This window comes from Dendrobium catenatum, unplaced genomic scaffold (genome assembly GCF_001605985.2).
Source record: "Dendrobium catenatum unplaced genomic scaffold, ASM160598v2 fragScaff_scaffold_107, whole genome shotgun sequence".
NCBI lineage: Eukaryota > Viridiplantae > Streptophyta > Magnoliopsida > Asparagales > Orchidaceae > Dendrobium > Dendrobium catenatum.
Window position 1 is genome coordinate 154,591 of NW_021318569.1, and position 19,460 is coordinate 174,050.

General features: G+C 34.6%; 2 protein-coding genes across 5 annotated transcripts in view; one reads left to right on the forward strand and one right to left on the reverse strand.

Annotated features, from left to right (window-relative positions):
- Nucleotides 1–2,592: 2,592 nt before the first annotated feature.
- LOC110096323 (probable sodium/metabolite cotransporter BASS2, chloroplastic) lies at nt 2,593–10,924 on the reverse strand. 2 transcript variants are annotated; one of them, XM_020822205.2, is made up of 13 exons: nt 10,672–10,922; nt 10,478–10,583; nt 9,459–9,582; nt 9,322–9,363; nt 9,099–9,212; nt 8,955–9,017; nt 6,695–6,822; nt 5,376–5,457; nt 5,216–5,267; nt 4,986–5,083; nt 4,387–4,548; nt 3,179–3,268; nt 2,593–2,993 (listed from the first exon to the last, which is right to left on the reverse strand). In XM_020822205.2, the coding sequence occupies exons 1-13, from the start codon at nt 10,784–10,786 to the stop codon at nt 2,916–2,918; spliced, it is 1,254 nt and encodes a 417-aa protein (XP_020677864.1). In that variant the 5' UTR covers nt 10,787–10,922; the 3' UTR covers nt 2,593–2,915. The 2 variants fall into 2 exon arrangements, with proteins under 2 accessions (XP_020677864.1, XP_020677866.1); XM_020822207.2 differs by lacking the exon at nt 3,179–3,268 and having other exon boundaries at nt 10,672–10,924.
- Nucleotides 10,925–15,080: 4,156 nt separating this feature from the next.
- Nucleotides 15,081–19,460, forward strand: part of LOC110096328 (coiled-coil domain-containing protein 93) — a 38,914-nt gene continuing 34,534 nt past the window's right edge. The window contains exon 1 of one of the 3 annotated variants that reach the window (XM_020822214.2): nt 15,081–15,428. In XM_020822214.2, the coding sequence (XP_020677873.1) occupies nt 15,255–15,428 (174 nt within the window). In that variant the 5' untranslated portion in view covers nt 15,081–15,254. The remainder of the gene's footprint in view (nt 15,429–19,460) is intronic. The other 2 variants (XM_020822213.2, XM_020822212.2) reach the window with 2 other exon arrangements.

Sequence of the window (19,460 nt, forward strand, 5' to 3'; positions counted from 1 at the left end):
TACAAGTATTTTCAAAGTACTCTCACACGTGCACCGTAATTTGTATACACATAGGTACAATAAAAGGGGTAAAAGCAATTATAAAATCCGCATGGGCCCCGGCGAGCATGTTATTGGTACATACGTGACGTTTAGGGATGCTGCGCGGGTTATTAAATTTGAATCTGATCCTCCTAAGCAGGTAAAAAAGAGTAGACATAGCAAAATTATAAAATGCCCCCAAACACCCACATGGGCCTCGACGAGCGTATTGTTGGTATACATGTGACGTCTAGGGATGCTACGCGGGTCGATAAGTGAATTCAAGTTCGAACATGATCCTTCTATACGGATTAATAGGAGTCGACAGGGTTCGAACCAATAATCAAATATGTGGACGTGGCGACCATGATATTTATTTTAATACATTCATATTAGACTTTCAAGGCCTATAATAATATGAATTCACTAACAAAGGCATAAAGCCTATGAAACCCGATCCCCTATCAGCAAGTTGATAGGGTCGACAAGGTTCATAAACATTTTTAAATGAAAGAGACCCCGAACACCTCGATGATGGCCATGTTGAACGAGATCTCAACCGGAGGGGTTTACAAATATCTTCAAATTCTACTCAAATATCCACAAAATCTCAAAATCCCAAAAATATATAAAATTGAAATCTATCAATCACTTAAAGCAAAATCCATCCACCCTCCGCAACAGTTTGCCGGGGTGGACAAATTAAAGTTTACTCTAGCTCACAAAGAGTCAAATGCTTAGTCGAAAATATCAATATGATCCATTCGCAAACAATCTCCTGCCAATAAGGACGTGGTACGTGTCCTCTAACCGGCGGTTTTGCCGTCAAATGGCACCGTAGGATAAACGGTTATGACCCGGGGCCCTCTGAATCGAGAGATTTTGCTGTCAAATGGCACCACGAGATACCGGTTATGGCCAGAGCCAATACGCTCCTTAATGGCATCAAATCCTTGAGATATGAATCAATAGGATATGATTAATAGGGCACGAAGTCCTCTGTTAACTAAGGTGGATTTAAATTTGTCCCCTTAGACAAACATCCAACCCAGGTCTACAAGGTACCCTTGGACGAAGCAACCCATGACTGCTGACAAGGATCCTTCTATCAGGTTGGGTCGACTATCTCCTCTGACTAAGTAGACCAGGGACCACAATGGCCCGGGACGACAGAATCATGGGATCTTGATCGGGTCCACCATCTATTCCCACACTATCTGCTTTAAGTGAAAGATGGTGAAATTTCTATTTTAAACATCAAAACCTTCAAATTTTCAAATATCAATCATTCAAATTTCCAAACATCAAACCTTCAAACTTCCAATATCCATTACCCATGCTGCTACTATATGCCAGATATACGTATCTGATTGACGACTAGCCTTAATCGAAAGTTCTCTTCCGTTATCGGGAGGGGTAATTAACTATAGGGGCTTGCGCCTATAGGAAACCAGAACTCATATCATAAAGTCCTTGCAAAATGAGGGCGAAATCTCTGGTTAGTGTCTTATCTACAAACCCATCTGCCTTCCAAAATTTATCCCGGAACCTAATCCGTTAAAACTCCTTCGCCTAAAAAAAGCACAACATCGAGCGGGCGGATTGAAGGATCCCACACACAACTGTGCAGATTTTCCATTCCCACCGAGGAGCTACTCATGAGGAAATAGGTAAAAGGAACCCAGACACTTGGAACTTAAAGTTGCTATGTGAAGACTCTGTCGGAACATCTTCCTACGTATAAAATTGAGAAAATGGAAGATCTGACAAAGTCCCACCATCAACTTCAGCAGCCCATAATGTCCAAATTCAAACCCCCTTGACCGCAGATCCTCCTAATGCCCCCTTATGCTGATATCATAGATGAAAGCACTTGAATCACTCTTTATCCTGCTTTCACTTCTACTGCAAACCCTTATATTATTGATATTAGTGACGACGATGATGTACCACTAGCACATTTTATCAAATCACAAAAAAAACAAAAACAATTACTCGTGCTCTAGTTGAAGGAGAAATTATTCTGTGTGGACTCCGGATGTAGCTCTACGTCCGGACTCCAATAAAAAACGAACATGTGGAATTTCTCTTCGGAGTTTCAAAGACCTGGTTAGGAGAGTAAATGTAGTAGATATGAGCTATGTTAAAAGCTAGAGGTAGACATAAAAAGAATTGGTTAGAAAGTATTGAAAATGATATTTCTTTATTAGATTTAAATATGAATTTAACTCTTAATAGGACAATAAATAAATAAAAAAAGATTAATTCAGCCGACCCCATATAGTGAGATAAAGGCTTGATATTCTTGTTCTTTTTATACTGTTCATAATACTCATGTTAAATCGACTTAGCTAGCTCCTGCACTAGTCCTGAATAGACCTTGTGAAGGAGTAAATCCGGAAATCAATCCCCTCCTAGTCTAGCTAAATGCTCCTGCACTAGTCCTGAATAGACCTTGTGAAGTGAGTAAATCCGGAAATCAATCCCCTCCTAGTCTAGCTAAATGGAACCGTTTTAGCTCACATAATTGAATTGAATGTCAGACTTCTTTTGAAATAAACCAAGCATAAGAAAAACCAAAAACAAGCCTAAGTTATGCTTCAAAACTCATCAATAGAGTTATTCATCCCACCTTATTCCAAAATCATCTGCAGCAAATATTGTCACTTCAAAACTTCTTCACAAATAGCTCAAAGTAAAGAACTAAGCTCCAGCACAAGAATATCACCATTCACAGGGTGCTCTTCTCCTAATTAACTAAAAGCTACCCGCTAAGAAAAATCTAAGTTTCATACTGGCAAACTAAACTAATCAAACTCATCTAATTAAATAGCAGCAAACCCCTTCAAATAAGACAAGAAAGTAGGATATGGTCATGTAACTCAGCTACTGATTCATTCCTTGAAGTCATCCTTGTCATTGACTGAAATAGGCATGTTCCTCCAGAAAACGGCAAGGGCGCTTCCACCGAGCTGCCAAAAGAAAGAGGCCTAAGTTAGACCTTTTAAATATAAAGATGCTTAAGTTATGAGGACCCAGAATTCATTTTTTCAAATATTCAGTGATTCTGTACACCTTGTCCATCTTTAATGAAGAGAAAAAAAAATTGAAGCAGCTCAATGGTTTTCTAATTAAAAACAAAAAATAGAAAACATACTGCCATACACACAACACTGACAGCTGAAGGTACAGCTACCAAATGATTGGTGAAGTGCTTTTGGGCAAGCAGAAAGCCTAGCGCCGAGCTCTGCAGAAAGGAATTAAACAGATAAGAGAAGCAATTTTGATGTACCTAATTTTGATTATTTGGAAGATTTATCGAGTTTGAAGATATGGATGAACTGATATCTCACACCTCAGCAACAGGTTTCCCTGGGAGGTTAGGTTTAGTTGAGAATACAATTCAAATTGAAGAATAGTAACAATGAAAGGGAATAATTACAATGATCTCCTGTGAAACTTAAGTTAGCCTGTATGTTGAGAGCCTTCAACTAAATTAGAGGTGTCAATTTGCGAGTAGCGCGACAGGGCGAGCAAGCGATGTGATGCGCGTCAGGTGCGGCAGCAGCTCGATGCACGCGGGCAGAGCGGGCAGACCAAGCAGATGGGTCATTCCGGGTCATTTCCAGGTTCCTGGTTTAACCCGAACCCAACGTTTTTCGAAACAGGTCAAAAACCCCAACCCGAACTGGTTCGGGTTCAGATCAATCCAAACCCGAAATTTTCGTGTCGGCTTCGAGCCAGATCAAATATTGGCACCCCTAACTAAATGTATAGTATTCAGTGAATCAATGGCAGAATGACATGAACAAACCAAAGCATTTTAAAAAGTTCGTTAAGAGTCTCTCATAGGATAAGTTTGGAGCTATAAATAAAAATGCTCAAAGGAGATTAGATAGCCTGAAAAGTACTAACGGCATTGATTTAAATATGCCTCTTTCTCTATACTTAAGGAAATCATGCTGCCATAAAATCCTATTACTTCATTGGATGAAACTAGATGCATGAATTTAATCAAAATGATTTGTGAAGATCAGCTATAAGATATTTTAACAGCATGTGAAGGATAGGCATGAACAAAACATTTTGTTTTATAGAAGATGTCAAGTAAAACTCTCCCATCGTTAGATATGGAAGAGCCAGAAACCTTTTAAATTGCATATGCAAGGTAAAACACAATGTGAGTAACATCCTTGGCAAATCTGGACGCTGAAGGTGATATAATTTGTCCTAAGAAATACTTGAGGTACTTCAAAGTTGTTAGGCTTCATGAACTAACATCATATGCATAAATTCATATCTCAAGTACTAAAATCAATTATAACTTCTTTCCGTAACTTTGAAGAGTTCTAGAGAAAACATTACCTGCATCCCACATTCTATGGAAATGGTACGAGAAGTAGATTCACCAAAAGTTGATAACCTAGAAAGCCAATAGCCAAGAGCAAATGCAGCAGCATGTAGGAGAGCTACAGGAACTATAAGTTGTGCCCCTTGGGACTTGAGCACTTCTGAAACTTGTCCAATCTTTACAAGCAAGGAAAACAACAATTTTACAAAAACAATTAAGAGAAAACAAAGAGCTTCTTCAAGTCAAGATTCTAACTCCACGTTAAAAAACTTTTGGATTTAGTGCTCGTTAAAATGAGTTGATGCTGCTTTAGCCTTTGTTTGGGACGGCTTTCTTTTTGCTTCTTAAAGTAGCTTTCTAGTACAAAATTTTTTAATTTTTTACTAAAAAGTTGTTTTAAGAAGCAGAAAGAAAGACGTCCCAAATGAAACCTTAAGGGGCTCATCTGGTTGCTTGCAATTTAAAAAAAGTTCTAAAAATTAAAGATTTAAATTCATTTTAAGTGTGAGATTGAAATTATTATTTCAACATAATTTATGTAGCTAATAACAGTTAGCTTGATCTAATATACATCTAACACATTCTTTACTAGAGTACATAATGACCAGCTTACTGGGCTTGCACAAAGCAATGTAGTAAGTATGACTCCAATCAAAGGTGTAATTGTGATTATGCGCTCCGTAAACTTAGGAAAGTACTCATGTGCTAGCACTGCAACAAAAAATAAAAATAATAACAATTAGACATGTCAAAAACCAAATAAACAAATACTTTTCCATCCAAAACAAAATAGAAAAAACCTATACCAACATTTGTCAAATATTCAAAATACTTTTCACTTACCTCCAACAACTGTTGGCACTAAAACCACCTGAAAAGTACTAATAGCCAAACCCTGAAGAGAGAAATGTACGCATTCAGGTATAAAACAAAACTTGGCATAAAGATCATATGAGATCCCACCAAAGTAAATATGAAAGAATACAAATCCACGTATCATTACCGCTGCATCAACAGGAACAAGTTGACCAGCAAGGACCTTTGTAAGGAGTGGTGTCATAACAATAGCACCAATGGTTGAACAGCTGCACATTCAAAAGGAAAGAGTGTTGCGTTAGAAATCCACGTAGGAAATTATTATGTCATCCATGCAAGAAAAAATTAAGGCTTCGTTTGGGACAGCTTTCTTCATGCTTCTTAAAACCGTTTTTTAGTACAAAAATTAAAATTTTTATACTAAAAAGCTGCTTCAAGAAGCAATAAAAAAAGTCATTACAAACAAAACCTAAGGAAAATAGAAAAAGCAATACTATAAGAGATTATAGATCACATCTACAGGGTTTCACTAGTTACCACAAGAGTGGAAAAGCAAGTACTCATTTCATTCTTGGGCAAAATTTTTCTTAAGGATCCTATATATAAATACTATAATGTACATAAATTCTTTAAGAAAAATTAAAAGGAAACAATCACCTAATGATTGGTGCTTGTGTACCACCCCTAATAGCCTGATGACCGGGTGACTAGCAGTACTTGCATCAAATTCTTTTGTGGGCCCTAATCGTTCAAACATTGGGGACTAAGGCTTTCAACAATGAATTTTTTTGCCACCTTTGCAATCCTAAATGTTGCATCCCTTCTCCTCCCTCCCTATATTAACCCGTTCCAATCCCTTAACTCCCTCTCCTTCTCACAATACCTCTTTCAGTCCCTCTCTTTAAATCTATCCCAACAACTCTCATTTCACGCTCTCTAATTATCTCTCCTTATTATTTCCTTCACATTTTCTTCCTCTCTTTCAAGCCTTTCTTTTAACTTCACCTATGAAGACAATTTTCTAACAGTTGCCAGTAATATTGCAAGCTGTTTATCATGCATTCACCCTTACATGTCTAATAGCAATTACGTTTTAGACAAATTAAACTATTATTTAATTTCATGCATGTTTGTTGCAAATAATATATTTTTTGGTGAAATCATATTTCTCAAAGCTAAATAATGTCTACAATAATCTAATCTATATATCATTTCTTTTCGCAATTAACAATCACTCAAAAACAATATAGTATTACTTTTCTTTACCAATTAAATGACATTTTTTTCACAATAAAAAATGGAATACCAATTATTTGTCGGAATCTTGTATCACACAAGATATAAACCTACAACAACAACAACATCAAGTATTTGTCCCACTATGTGGGGTTGACTACATGAATTTTTTTTCTACATTGTGTTATGTTAAAAGTCAATTTCTCGTTTCAATCTAATAAAGAAAGATCATTTCTAATAACGGTAGCATGAACTATAATAAATACTTACGTTGTCATGAGAACTGAGAGTGCAACATTTCCTTTTGATATGTAAGTTGCCACGTTAGAGGCTTGGCCACCGGGGCAGCATGACACCAAGATGAGACCGGTTGCAAGAGGAGCAGACAACTTGAGAGACTAAAAATCAGAAGTATCAAGTCATATATATTCCTTGTGCCACAGCCAATGCTCAAGGAATATCACTAAAGCAATCCGTCTAGTACTCTCAAATATCAAGCAGATTGGTAAGTTCATTTTTTTACATTTCCATGGTAAAAAATATCATAGGCATGGTATGCTCCTTCAACATTTATTACTTATAAATATAAAAAATAGAAACCAATAAGACATGATGGAGCATGCACAAAGAGGATATGGATCAATTTCAAGTAGTCCCATCAAACAAAATCATTCATTGATATTTCACCATTTGTGAAGTGTTTTATAAAAGTTGGAGCATAAGTTAGTTATCACTTCTTAAGGCTTTGTTTGGGACGGCTTTCTTACTGCTTCTTAAAGCTGTTTTTTAGTATAATAATTTTAATTTTTGTACTAAAAATCTACTTTAAGAAGCAGTAAAAAAATAGTCCTAAACGAAGCCTAAGTATCATATCATCAAGTGAATCTCGTCTAAAGGACAGTTGCAAAGACATTTTAATATCAGACCAACTAGAAACAAGCTGCCATCTTTCAGCGATCAACATTACTGCAATAAAATAAGCTTTCAATATAACTTAAAATTTTCAATTGAACTCAGAACTATGGTAACAGATTAATAATTTATTTAAGATAACTGATAGATATGTAAAAGGGGACAACATTATATAAATCCTAGTGACAACTTCATCTAGTCAAACTATGTAATATTTATCATGACAATGGAGTGTATAATATTAGACATTGAAATACCTCAAGTAGTTGGAGGGATTTCCAGTGTATTAGCATAAAAGTACTTACACCTACACTTTTCTCACTAAATGGAAATGAAACAAACTAAAATAGTTCAACAACACAATCAAGTACTTTCCAATTAAGATCAAGATTTACATTAGGAGATATATCGTATTAATCCTTGAATCCTTTACTAGAAAAAATACAATTGTGACAATAACAATCTAAAAAACGTCTGTACTGATTTCCATCATCTTGAACTAGCAAAATAAAGTTGTATTTTTTCATTGGGTCCGTTCCTACGCGGATTTCAAGTTACACCACTTATATACAACTTAATGTGGTGGAGGGTGTGGCAGTGTTTTGGATGAGACAAGTTCTCTTGAGATGGTTTGTAAGGATATTGGAAAAGATGATTGTGAAGTAATTGGGCTTAGGGGCAGTGAAGGATTATGTAGGAGCTGAGAGAGATGTAAGCTTGGGGGGGTTTTGTGAAGATTGGATATTTATGTGGACGCGACTAAGAATAGTTTAGGGTGAGACCAAGTGGTAGAGAAGGGTTCCTAAGTTTGGTAATGGGTGAAATTAGAATTAGTGGAGAAAGAAAAAACCAAGAGCTTAGAATCAGCTAGGTTTTCCTTTGCATAAGAGAAAATCAAAAGTTTAGAATCAGATAGGATTTCCCTTGCAGGAGAGGCCAAGAGCCATGGAATGAAATGTACAGCTTGAGGGAATATGAGAGGAATAACACAAAGCACTTATATATGAAAACAAAAAGATAAAAATATAAGAAGATAATACAATTCTCAACAAATAATTATGGTGATTTTCGGCTATTAATGATAGAAAAGCTATAAATGCAATGCTCCTTATTAAATTGAATAATATATTGATACAAGAATGCCTATATATGGGAAATAGAATAGAGTAATAAATGAAAACATAATAAAAGAAAGTATCATCAATATTGAGAATATATTACAATAATAGTAACGGAAAATTCCTAATATAAATATAAGACACCTGCTCTAATATTTATATGATAGTAAATAATTCTAGTTAACTCTAACAACCAAATCTCTAACCCAGGTATCAAAACCACCAAGCTTCAACCAAAGCTCACTAAATTATTCTTCAATTCAAATGCAACAACAATAGTTCTCCTTTGCACTAACTTCAGCATATTAACCCTTGGACATGAAGGTCGTGCTTGCTAAGATCCACTTGATGTGTTACATCATCTAGTGTAAGCCAAGTACAGAGGAGAACCTAGTAACATTTTCTGAATCTGAGCAAATTAAACTTCAAAAGCAGTTCTTAAGAAATGATGCGAAAAATGCGAAGAATACAAGCTTGCTCGGGCTAACAGATCTCTATACCATTGCAATGACAAAGCCTAGTATGGGTTTGATTAAATACTGTGCTAGAAATCCCACACCAACCTGTGCAAAGGAAGATAGCAAGAATGTCAAACAATTAAAATATTGCCAATATCCCAAGATTTGCAATTTTAAAAATCATACAGTCCATGGGTTTCGCATGCATCTTCTGAAATCCTCAAAAGTCAAAGTCAGACCCATTGAAAGCATGAGGAAGCCCAATCCAAACGTGAAAAGGTCTGTTTCCAACCAAGTAACCTTAGGCGAAACCATGCAAAAGAAATTAGTCAACAGAAAATTTGCATAAAGGGATGAAAGGCAAAAATGAAACTGCTCAATTAAATAAAGTATGACTATACACACTTACTGCAACTGGCTTGAATATACCAATAATAGTTCCTAAAATTACCTGTAAAAGTTTGCTTATTGATGCAAGTCATCTATATTCATATAACAGAAAACTGAAAGATGGGTATAAAGTGAGATGAGTATGTTCAATCACACCCAAACTGGAAAGAGAGTAGTAAGCAGCTCAACAATTCTCTCATATTGGCTCATTCCAGCAGGAGCATGGTTAGGAAAATCACCAGAGACGTTTGCTTCAGCTTTACACGATAACTTTAGGCTCCTACATAAACAAATTTAGTAAGAAACTAACCCATAGTCACTTTCCTTGTACTAATGCAGGAAACAAGATGTACTCGGAACTGTTAACTCAAATCCTAGGGTGGGTCTAATAATCACCTCAAAGACTATTTAACATCGTTCAAGTGTTTTGAAAGTTCAATAATGTAAATAATCTGGATCATCGCCATATGGAAGTTCATTCTATAATTTATTCAAGTGAATATGGAGAAAAAACTCAAATATAATAACCAAAAAAGCTATTTTACATTATTCTAACATTTCAATAGTTGAATTATTTAAATAATTGAGGATCATCATGATTCTAGCATTCCAAAAGCTCAATCATGCAACTTAGGCTTCGTTTGGGGCAGCTTTCTTGCTACTTCCTAAAGCAGTTTTGTACTAGAAAGATGCTTTAAGAAGCATAAAAAAATTGTCCCAAACAAAACCTCAGTATCGTCACCCCATAGAAGTTCCTTCCATCATTTATACAGCGAACACCAAAATTAATAATTAAAAAAAAACTAAAATCCTAGAGTCCAATAATAATCAAGAAAGCAATTTTACATTGCTCAAACATTACAAAAGCTCAATTTTGTAAAAACATTCATGATCATCCCCCAAAAAAGTTTATTCTAGAATTTATGCAAGCGAATACCGAAAAAAAAAAAATTACTCAAATTCTAAGGTCCAATATTAATCAAGAAGGTTAGTATACATGTTCTAACACTCCAAAAGCAGTATGCGAAGAAATTAGGAGCATCACCCCATTGCAGTTCATTTTAGCATGTATACAAGTGAGTACACAGAAAAAAGAAGACATGGAAGCCTCCAACTTGAAGATTATCACTCAAAGAAACACTTCAAAGTTCAAAACAAGCAACTTTCTTTCATACTTTGTGATTGGAACAACAGAAACAGCTTTCAGGGAACTAATGCCAGCACTCTGAGCTCCTTCTCTACCGGCCATCGTCCACTCGTTTTCCAAAACTATTTTCCAATCTAAACAAGAAACCTCAAATTAATTTCAAATCTTTTTATCACAAAAAAAAAATTACAGAGGCCAAAAAATAACAGAAAGAGTACAAACTGTACTGAGTTTGAAGCCGCCTCGCAAATAAAGAATGCCCTTGCCTATAAAATCCATTACCAACTCTGCAATTCTTCTGCAAAATTCTTGACACTGAGGCCGACGATGAAGCCATGGAGGTAAAAGGAGATCTTTCTTCGTTTAAAGTTTAAAACGGAGGATTTTTTCTCTCACGGATGACGAATGGGACTTTCTTTCGTCGATGCCAAGAGAGGAGCCACGCGTTCAAAATCGTTCGGAGCTGACTTGGAGATGTTTATGGATAAAAGGTGCAGATTTTGAGATGATTAACGTGGTTCGGATTCTATGCGACCGTGTGTCTTGACCGTTGATGAAGATATAAACGGTGTCCTCAAAGAAGTTATAAAGCATAGTCTAGGCCATCAGGCTGTCGGGGGATGGAGAAAGGGATGGGGGAAATCCAAATGTGATATTCTTAGCCTTTACTTCGTTAGCATGTTTTTAGCAGATTTTAAATTTTAAATTCAGTTTTATTGATTCAAAGATGAAAGATCACGAATCTTTTTTTAAAGGGCTATGAAACTAACTCCTTGTGACTCACTGAGGCTTAGCGTGATTGGTGAGCGATAATTGTTGGAAACCCCTCATTCTAGTTTTGAATCCCCTCTACTATGGCTCGGCTCTTTAGTGGGGCAAAGCAAGTGTGACCTCGCTAGATTCTGCCGAGGGATTAGTTACGCCGCCAACTGTTCCTTAATTTTGAAGTGACAACGGGTAGATACCCCCGTTCCAAGAAGCCCGACAAAAAAATGTTTTATCATTTTGTGAGTTAAATTTAATGGGTCTTAGTTATATGTGCCAAATTATTCATACTGAGCTCAAGCCAAATAAATTGGCTAAAAGAGATCAATTTCATATATTAATCAGATCAATTAGTGATTATGTGTGGGCTTATTTTATGTCCGAAAAATTCTAATGCATATTTCATGTAATTCTTGATATATAATTCACATATTTCTTTTTTTTAAGATGAGATTTTATTAGTTCATATTATGTCATTAGTGTATTTTATCTTTTAATGTAATTTTTTTTTATAGCCTAACATCTACTACCATCTATAAATAGAGGTTCCAAAGAAAATCCTATGGACAAAATAATTTATTTTGCTAAAATTAGGCCTCTACTTTATGGCAACTAAATATCAAAGCTCTCTCTCTCTCTCTCTCTCTCTCTCTCTCTCTCTCTCTCTCTCTAAAGTGGTCAATGAGTTGCAAAGGTTTAAAGGTATTTACTTATGTATATATATAGGGCTTCAAAAGATAATTCCTTCTCCCTTGGAGGGTATTCTTTTTTGGAATTATATAAAAAGATATGTAGCTAGAATATGTTAAGCATGTGCATTTAAATCTATATATTTCATAGGTATATAATACCATATTTGTTGTGCTGGAGCCCGGCCATCTTATTTTTCAGCAGGCCCTAGGTTATATTTCTTTTCTCATTAAATAAAAAATGTTATTTATACGCTCTTCTTTTATACATTGTTTTATATACATGCATTGCATTTATATGGGTGGTAGATTGTATTAGAGCGTAGCCCTTTTTCATAGGTTTCTTTTGATGTATATATTTTGGACTGTGAGATCCCTTCACTTGAGGAAGAAGCACTTCCTCATGGATCTTGAAAGAGGAGGAGGAGGGAGAGAGGAGAGGGAGGAGGCATGAGCCAAAACAATGCAAAATTCTTTATTCTCCTTGGCTTCTCTTAATACAAACTAAAAGGCCTATTAATTGGCACCTAAGGCTATACAAATAGCCACACACAAGCTATACAAAAAAACAAACCTAAAAATCTGGAATAAAACCTAACAATCACCCCCTTTAGTCCAGATTTAACAAAACATAAGATAATCACTGTTCATAAAGAACAGTCAAATAATGATCATGTCAGTCTCCTCCGCCAAAAGCTTCCACCGACATTCTATCTCCACCTCCCGACAGATCTCCTGTCGCACTGCGTCCAACGCAGCCAATCCCGAGCACCCCTAGCCCGGCTTCCGCGCCCTGTGCATCCACCAGCACCCTGCGCCTCAGTGCCCACGCCCTGCGCCTCCAGCCCGCGTCCAAACGCCACAAGCCCGCGCCCGTTCCTTGCACTCATGTGGTATGTCACCGACTACATCCTGCACGTATCCACCCGTACAACGAGCCCTGCGCCCTCACCAGTGCTCCGCTCGTCACAAGACCACGCTCCGCACTTCCGTATCCGGCCAGTACCCTGCTCGTCACCCTGCGTGTCCTTACCCTGCGTGTCCTTAACCAGTTACACTACTTATATATAATTTTTACTACATACTATTCTCTTTTATTATACATTGATTTTAGTTGTAATATTTTGATTATTTGATGTGCTATGTGTTCATTACATGATTTTATATATTTTTAAGAAAGGGTAAAGAATCTATGATATGAGGCTTTAGATAACATGTATAATTCTTTTCACTATTCATAAAAAATTGGTAAGTTTTAGTCAAATTGTTAAAATGAAAGACATATATAATTCTTATAATATAAATCTCAGGGTGAGACAACTACTATGATGTCTGCTTTATCGATTCAACATCCATATTGATGTATTGGTTTACAAATTTCAAAGTTTTCATAATGCACTATTTTATTGGCACCCATATATTTTATGTTCCATTGCTTTACAGATTATACTATTATTATACTATTTGTGCACAGATTCATGATCATATTGACTGCTATTATTATGAACTGACTGATTACATGTAGATTACTTGTTTACCGTGCTTTGAGTTCAGTGTATGATTTAGTAACCTTCTGGATTTTTTAGCTCATTATATATGGTTTAAATGATTTTAGATCAGAGAAGAGAATCAAGAGTGTGGGACTAACCAGTTACAATATTCCTCATATTTTTCTATTGTTAGTTTCCTTTTTTACTTTAGAAATTATTTTGTTCTCATGAGTGAAAAGAGGGGTGTTGTATTTGTATGACTTTAGGTATTATATATAATTTTAAGTATGAATACATATGCATATTGATATTTTGATTAATATATTCATTTATGCTGATATTTATACTATTAATAAAAAAATTAGATAGCTTTGATTGTTGTTATTATAAAAGAAAAAAAATTAATTTTTTTAAAATAGATTCAAGAGCATGACAGAATAACCTATGACAACAAACCGTTATACGCCAAAATACAATTGCAACATGTATAATACAACATGCTATAATTTTGTGAGAATAAAGTATAATCATAACAAATTAACACAATAAACTATAATTTTGTTACAATATAATATCATCACAAATAAATTATAGACTTCTATATAAAAGAGTATAATCACATCAACAACAATACTTCTTATGTCTTGGTTGAGTGTTATAACCAAAGCTAGTCTCTTACCATTTAGCCAGTAATTAGGATGCTCACATATATCAATGCTATACCAAAATCCATCCTCATATCATAGAAATTGTAGAATATGATTATGTGTAATATTCTTCATTAAAGCTAGAATTTCTTCAAATCTTATGAAGAGATCAAAAGCATCAAACATTCTAACAATTTTATCCATCACAGCTCTAGCTCACTATGTATCCTAATACTATAATGCTTCTCGATAGGCATAATTAGAGTGTTGCATGCATATCAAACCAACTCAAATGAATAGATTTCATAAATGATATAGAGCACAACATAAAAAGTGTATAATTCATCCTCATTCAAACCTATACAAGCATGGCTCGAGTAAGTTTCAAGCTAGATTTGATAATATGTTATTTGATAAATTAGGTTCAAATGTAATTCAAATATGATTATGATGATTAATATGATGTTTAACATGTTTAAGGGTTATTCAATCACAACTCTAATTCTATATGCAGTCAAATGCCTCTCTATAAATATGATTAGAGTGAACACTACATACATATCAAATAAATTGAACTAAGCCTTCATTTGGGACTACTTTCTTATTACTTCATAAAACAGCTTTCTAGTATCAAATTTTTTATTTTTGTACTAAAAAGCTGCAGTAAGAAAGCCGTCTCGAACGAAGCCTAAATCAATTCATAATAGATAGAGAGCGTAAAATAAAAAGGTATAGTAAGAACTTGTTCAACCTATACAAGCATTATTCAAGCAAGTCTCTAACTATATTTGATCATAATTTGTCAAACTTGATTCAAACATTATTGTAACAATTCATATGATGTTTAAAGAGTTTAAATATTTATATTTTAATATTGAACAAAAACTCCTATTACAAATATGTTTTTTTATCGTATTTTACAGTTTTTCTATTAGTCTCCTTTCCAATGTAAAATGTAATTGTCCAATATTTTTCAGACCTGCATAATTAGAAATATAAAGTCACGAATCTCTTCAAAAAAAAAAAAAAAAAAAAAAAAAAAAAAAAAAAAAAAAAAAAAGTTGAAACCGAGATCGCACGAGAATTTCAGTTTGCCGAAGAGAATTGCTGGTAGGTTGTGGTTTCGTGTTTCACTTGTGCATTTTCATATAAAGGAAATAAAAAAAAGCCAAAATCCCCTACCTTTTTCGGCGGGCAAGGGGCACTAAGAGATCATGTCGGAAGCTGTCGATGGTGACAGTGCGGAGACGGTGCCTGACAGTTGTGGTCATTCTTCGATAATTTACCCGACCACTCCGTCTTCTGGATTAGTTGGGCTTGGCGGCGCCGCTGGCGATTCCAGTGATGAAGATCTTGAAAGTTCTTCTTCCTTCCTTGATGAACATCAGGTTGTTAATTTTGATTTCGGACGTTCAGTATATTATATTATGGAACTATATGATTTTCTCACAGCTCTTTTTTTAGCACTTGGAACGACTTCTTTTTTTTTTTTCGTCTGAATAGTTTAGTAGTCTATACTTTTGATATGTAGCTTCAGGTTAGGGTTTCTATTTGCGCTTTCACCTCCACCTCTTATGCGATCAATTGAAACTTATTAAAATTGATTGGAAGTGTTTTTAATTGAATGATGCCTTTTTTAATGTTTTATTACATGATAGAGCACCTTTTTTTGGTTGTTTTCGTATTTTTAGAGCACCAGGGAGTAGGACCAAGCATTTTCTTATTGGTTCTTTAATCCCTAAATCCCTCCGAGTTCCATTATATTTATTTGTTTTTTTTTTTAATTTAAAATCCTGAATTTGGTTAGATTCATTAACGGGACATTCGATTGCAAGCATTTAGAATACAGATGTATTTCAAATGCAGTTTTAACTTAAAAAATGTAATTGGATGCTGAGGGTTGCTTTATTGGTTGCAAAATAAATTCAGGACATCATTTTTTGTGGTTGAATTAATAATCTAAATTTTTGTATGAATATATTTTTTAAATATACATGTTTTGGAGCAATCTATGCTCTGACATGTCATTTTGCTACAGGGTTTGTACAAAAATGCTTCACCTTTTAGCATAACTTGACAATCCAGAAACTAATGCATAAGGCTAATAAATAAATCATAAAAAAATAAGAAAATTACAAGATCAAATGCAATGGAATATGTTAAGAGAACCAAAGACAGTGATAAAGTGATAAACCTGGATTCAACTCCAATTAACAAAACGAAGCTATTAGGTCCATGCTAAACAAATCCAAATTTTTACATAAAGGGAGCATTTCAAATTATTAGTGCAATATGAAGTAGACAAATACTTCTGAGAACAAACAAATGATATTGTCTGTCTGATGTCTTCCATGTATCAGAGCTCCCAATTTGATTGAAAACATTCCTCTGTCTACTATAATCCTCATTCCCTTCTTGGAAAATTTCCTCTTTTTCTCAACCCCAGCTCCATCTCCATGCTCAACATCAGGAAGAAAGGCACAAATACTGCATGGCACCGGGATGAAGGATGACGAGGATGTAGGGTGGCATTGCAGGACGTTAGGCAAGGAGGCAGCAACTTCTTACAACCCTCGCTGCTCTGAAGGTTTCCGATCAACACGTCTTCATAATCCTACAAAAGAGAGGAGGCACAAATATTGCACAACACGTGTTCATAATCCTACAAAAGAGAAATAATGCTGCTGCTCGGAAGGTTTCCGACCAAGTCATTAGTGCACAAATAATTTTCTTATCCATAGTTAATATGAGGGGTTGTCGAAGCTGTAAGGCTTGTTTGATTTCACTTTTATTGGCAATAATACATGATTTTTCTTCATGCATTTGTTTCAAACCTGAAGTTAATTCCCTCTTTTTGTTATCATGTTCTTGTTTTAACCTCACAAGAGTAACATGTCATTGGTTAAGAAGAAATGAATATTTATTAGAAAAATCATATTGTAAAATCTTTCTATCAAATTGCCAAAGACGACCTACAAATAGATGCCCGGCTTGCATAGGAATATCACATAAAATTTCATCTTCATATTTTTCAATTTTAAAAGCAATTAACACTTGTTTATTTTTCTTTACCCCTCTATTTTTTAACCATTGTAATTTATATGATTTTGAATGTTTAAGTGTGGATAATCTCAGTTTTGTGACCATTGTAGTGCTAGCTACATTAGTACAACTACCAGCATCAATAATTAAACTACATACCTTATCCTTGACAAAGCACCTTGTATGGAAAATGTTCTCTCATTGCGTTTCCTCCATTTCTTTGGCTTGCATATTAAGAACTCTCCTTGCTATCAGCAGATCTCCTTGGACAGTGAATTCCTCAATTTCTAGCAGTTCAGCAAGATTTTCTTCCGTGCCATCTTTTTCTTCATTTGTCTCCACTTCTCCATGTCTCTCAGTACCATGAGACACTTGTTTGGACATTGACTAACAATGTGGCCCGTGCCCTGACATTTAAAACATTTTATATCACAGTTACGAGGCACAAAATGTTCATTTTTACCTTTAAGATCATGTGAACGGTTGCAAATAGCGCGCGCCATTTTGAACTTCTGCATCGCGCCGTGCGTCATGTCGCGCGATATTTTGCGCCATTGACATCTATGACCATAATTAACATGGTCGAATAGATAATAAGAATTTATAAAGATGATCCCAAATAATTGGGATATGGCTAATGACAATTGTGATATAAGTATTTAAAAAAAATATTATAATGTTTATTCTTTAATATGATCTAATTGTTATGTACATACAAGAAATATCATATTATTGTATAATATATTTTAATAAAATTTATAATATATGATTTATGATGTAACTAAAAACAATACAATAGTTATTAATACCATGTATATAATTTATGAGATGGAATTTTCTCCTCCAAGGAGAAGATGATCATTCTCCAACTAATTTTATTTTTGGATTCACCATTTTATACATTCTTCAAGCTCATGGTAGCACCATTTTCTGCGAATAAGACAAAAATTATGTATGGATTGAGTTTCATCTAGTTTCATATAGATGCAACCTTTCAACAAGCATATGTAATGAAATGATGATTGAATGGCATAGAGAAGCTAGCATAGTATTCTGGTTGTACCCATATATTTTACTAATCAAAACCATCAAATACAATTTAAATATAGAAATTGGGGAGGGGTTGATAGCACAATCTTATCATTTCAATTGCAAAGAGATTTTTTTTTTTTTTTTTTAAACTTGATCCATGGGCCTTCAAAATATACTAGAGGCAACATAGCCATTTTTCCAGGACTGTCCTCTTAATGCACTCTAAGTATAACCAGCATTTTTATTTATTTCTAAGACATTTACACATTGAAATCACAACTATCTAATTATGCAATTGTAGCTTTCCATTGAGAAAATTACATTCAATTAGTCATTAAACAAACTTAAAATTTCTCAAAAATCTTATGCTCTACTAGTTTTAACGATGTTTAAGAAATTGAAGTGTTTTGATGCTTCATTTTATGGTCATAACATTAAATCTAAAAGTGTGGAGAGTGTTGATTCAGTTCCTAGGACGAGAAATGTCCATCCATATTTTTAATATATTTCATATAACAGATTATATTATTGATATGTATGAATGATCATTCATAAGTCTCATAGGGAGGCGAGCATTAATGACTCTAGAAGTGACTTAGGAGCACATGAGCTCAAAGTTAAATATCTAATAATCTTAGATGTCTTTTTGAAGAAGAATCACTTCCCAGTTCTCTAGCAACTATTATTTCCATTCTAGTTTTGGATGTTTTCTTAACGTCATTATTATTTTAGTAGCAATAATTTATTCAAAAGTTTTCCCTTAGTGCCTTTAACCGGATGCCATGCTTATTCATCAATTGAATATATTAGAATACTCATAAATTTCCCAGTTCAGTGTTGTTGTGCATTATCTTCCTATTTGACTCAGATTCCTAGAATTCAGTAATCTGAACAACTTGTATTATCACTCTTTAGGGAAAATATCTTCTCCAATTTCTGTTCGAATTGTGCCCTTCAGTAATGTAGCATGGCAAAAATTATCTTTTGCTTTTTATTAATAGATTTTCCTTCCCATCTTTTGCATGGCATTCAGGATGGTGAATCTGATAGACAACAGCTTGATAAAGAAGTCTGCCAGTTAAAAATTTCTATAGAGGAGCTACTTTCTTTATTGGCCAAACTTGTTGGTCCAGGTGGCATGTCCTAATGGCTTTTTGTTCTTTAGAAAAGTTATTTCTTAATGTTAATCTTCTAACACTTGCACATTTTTAATTCGATAACTACCTGCATATCCAGCAGAAGCGCAGAAAAAAATTTATCTTTCACATGAGTTGCACCAATTGCATTCAGTAGAGTTGCTTTAAAAAATTGGTTGAATTACAGGAGCAACTGAATTTCTGAATGTA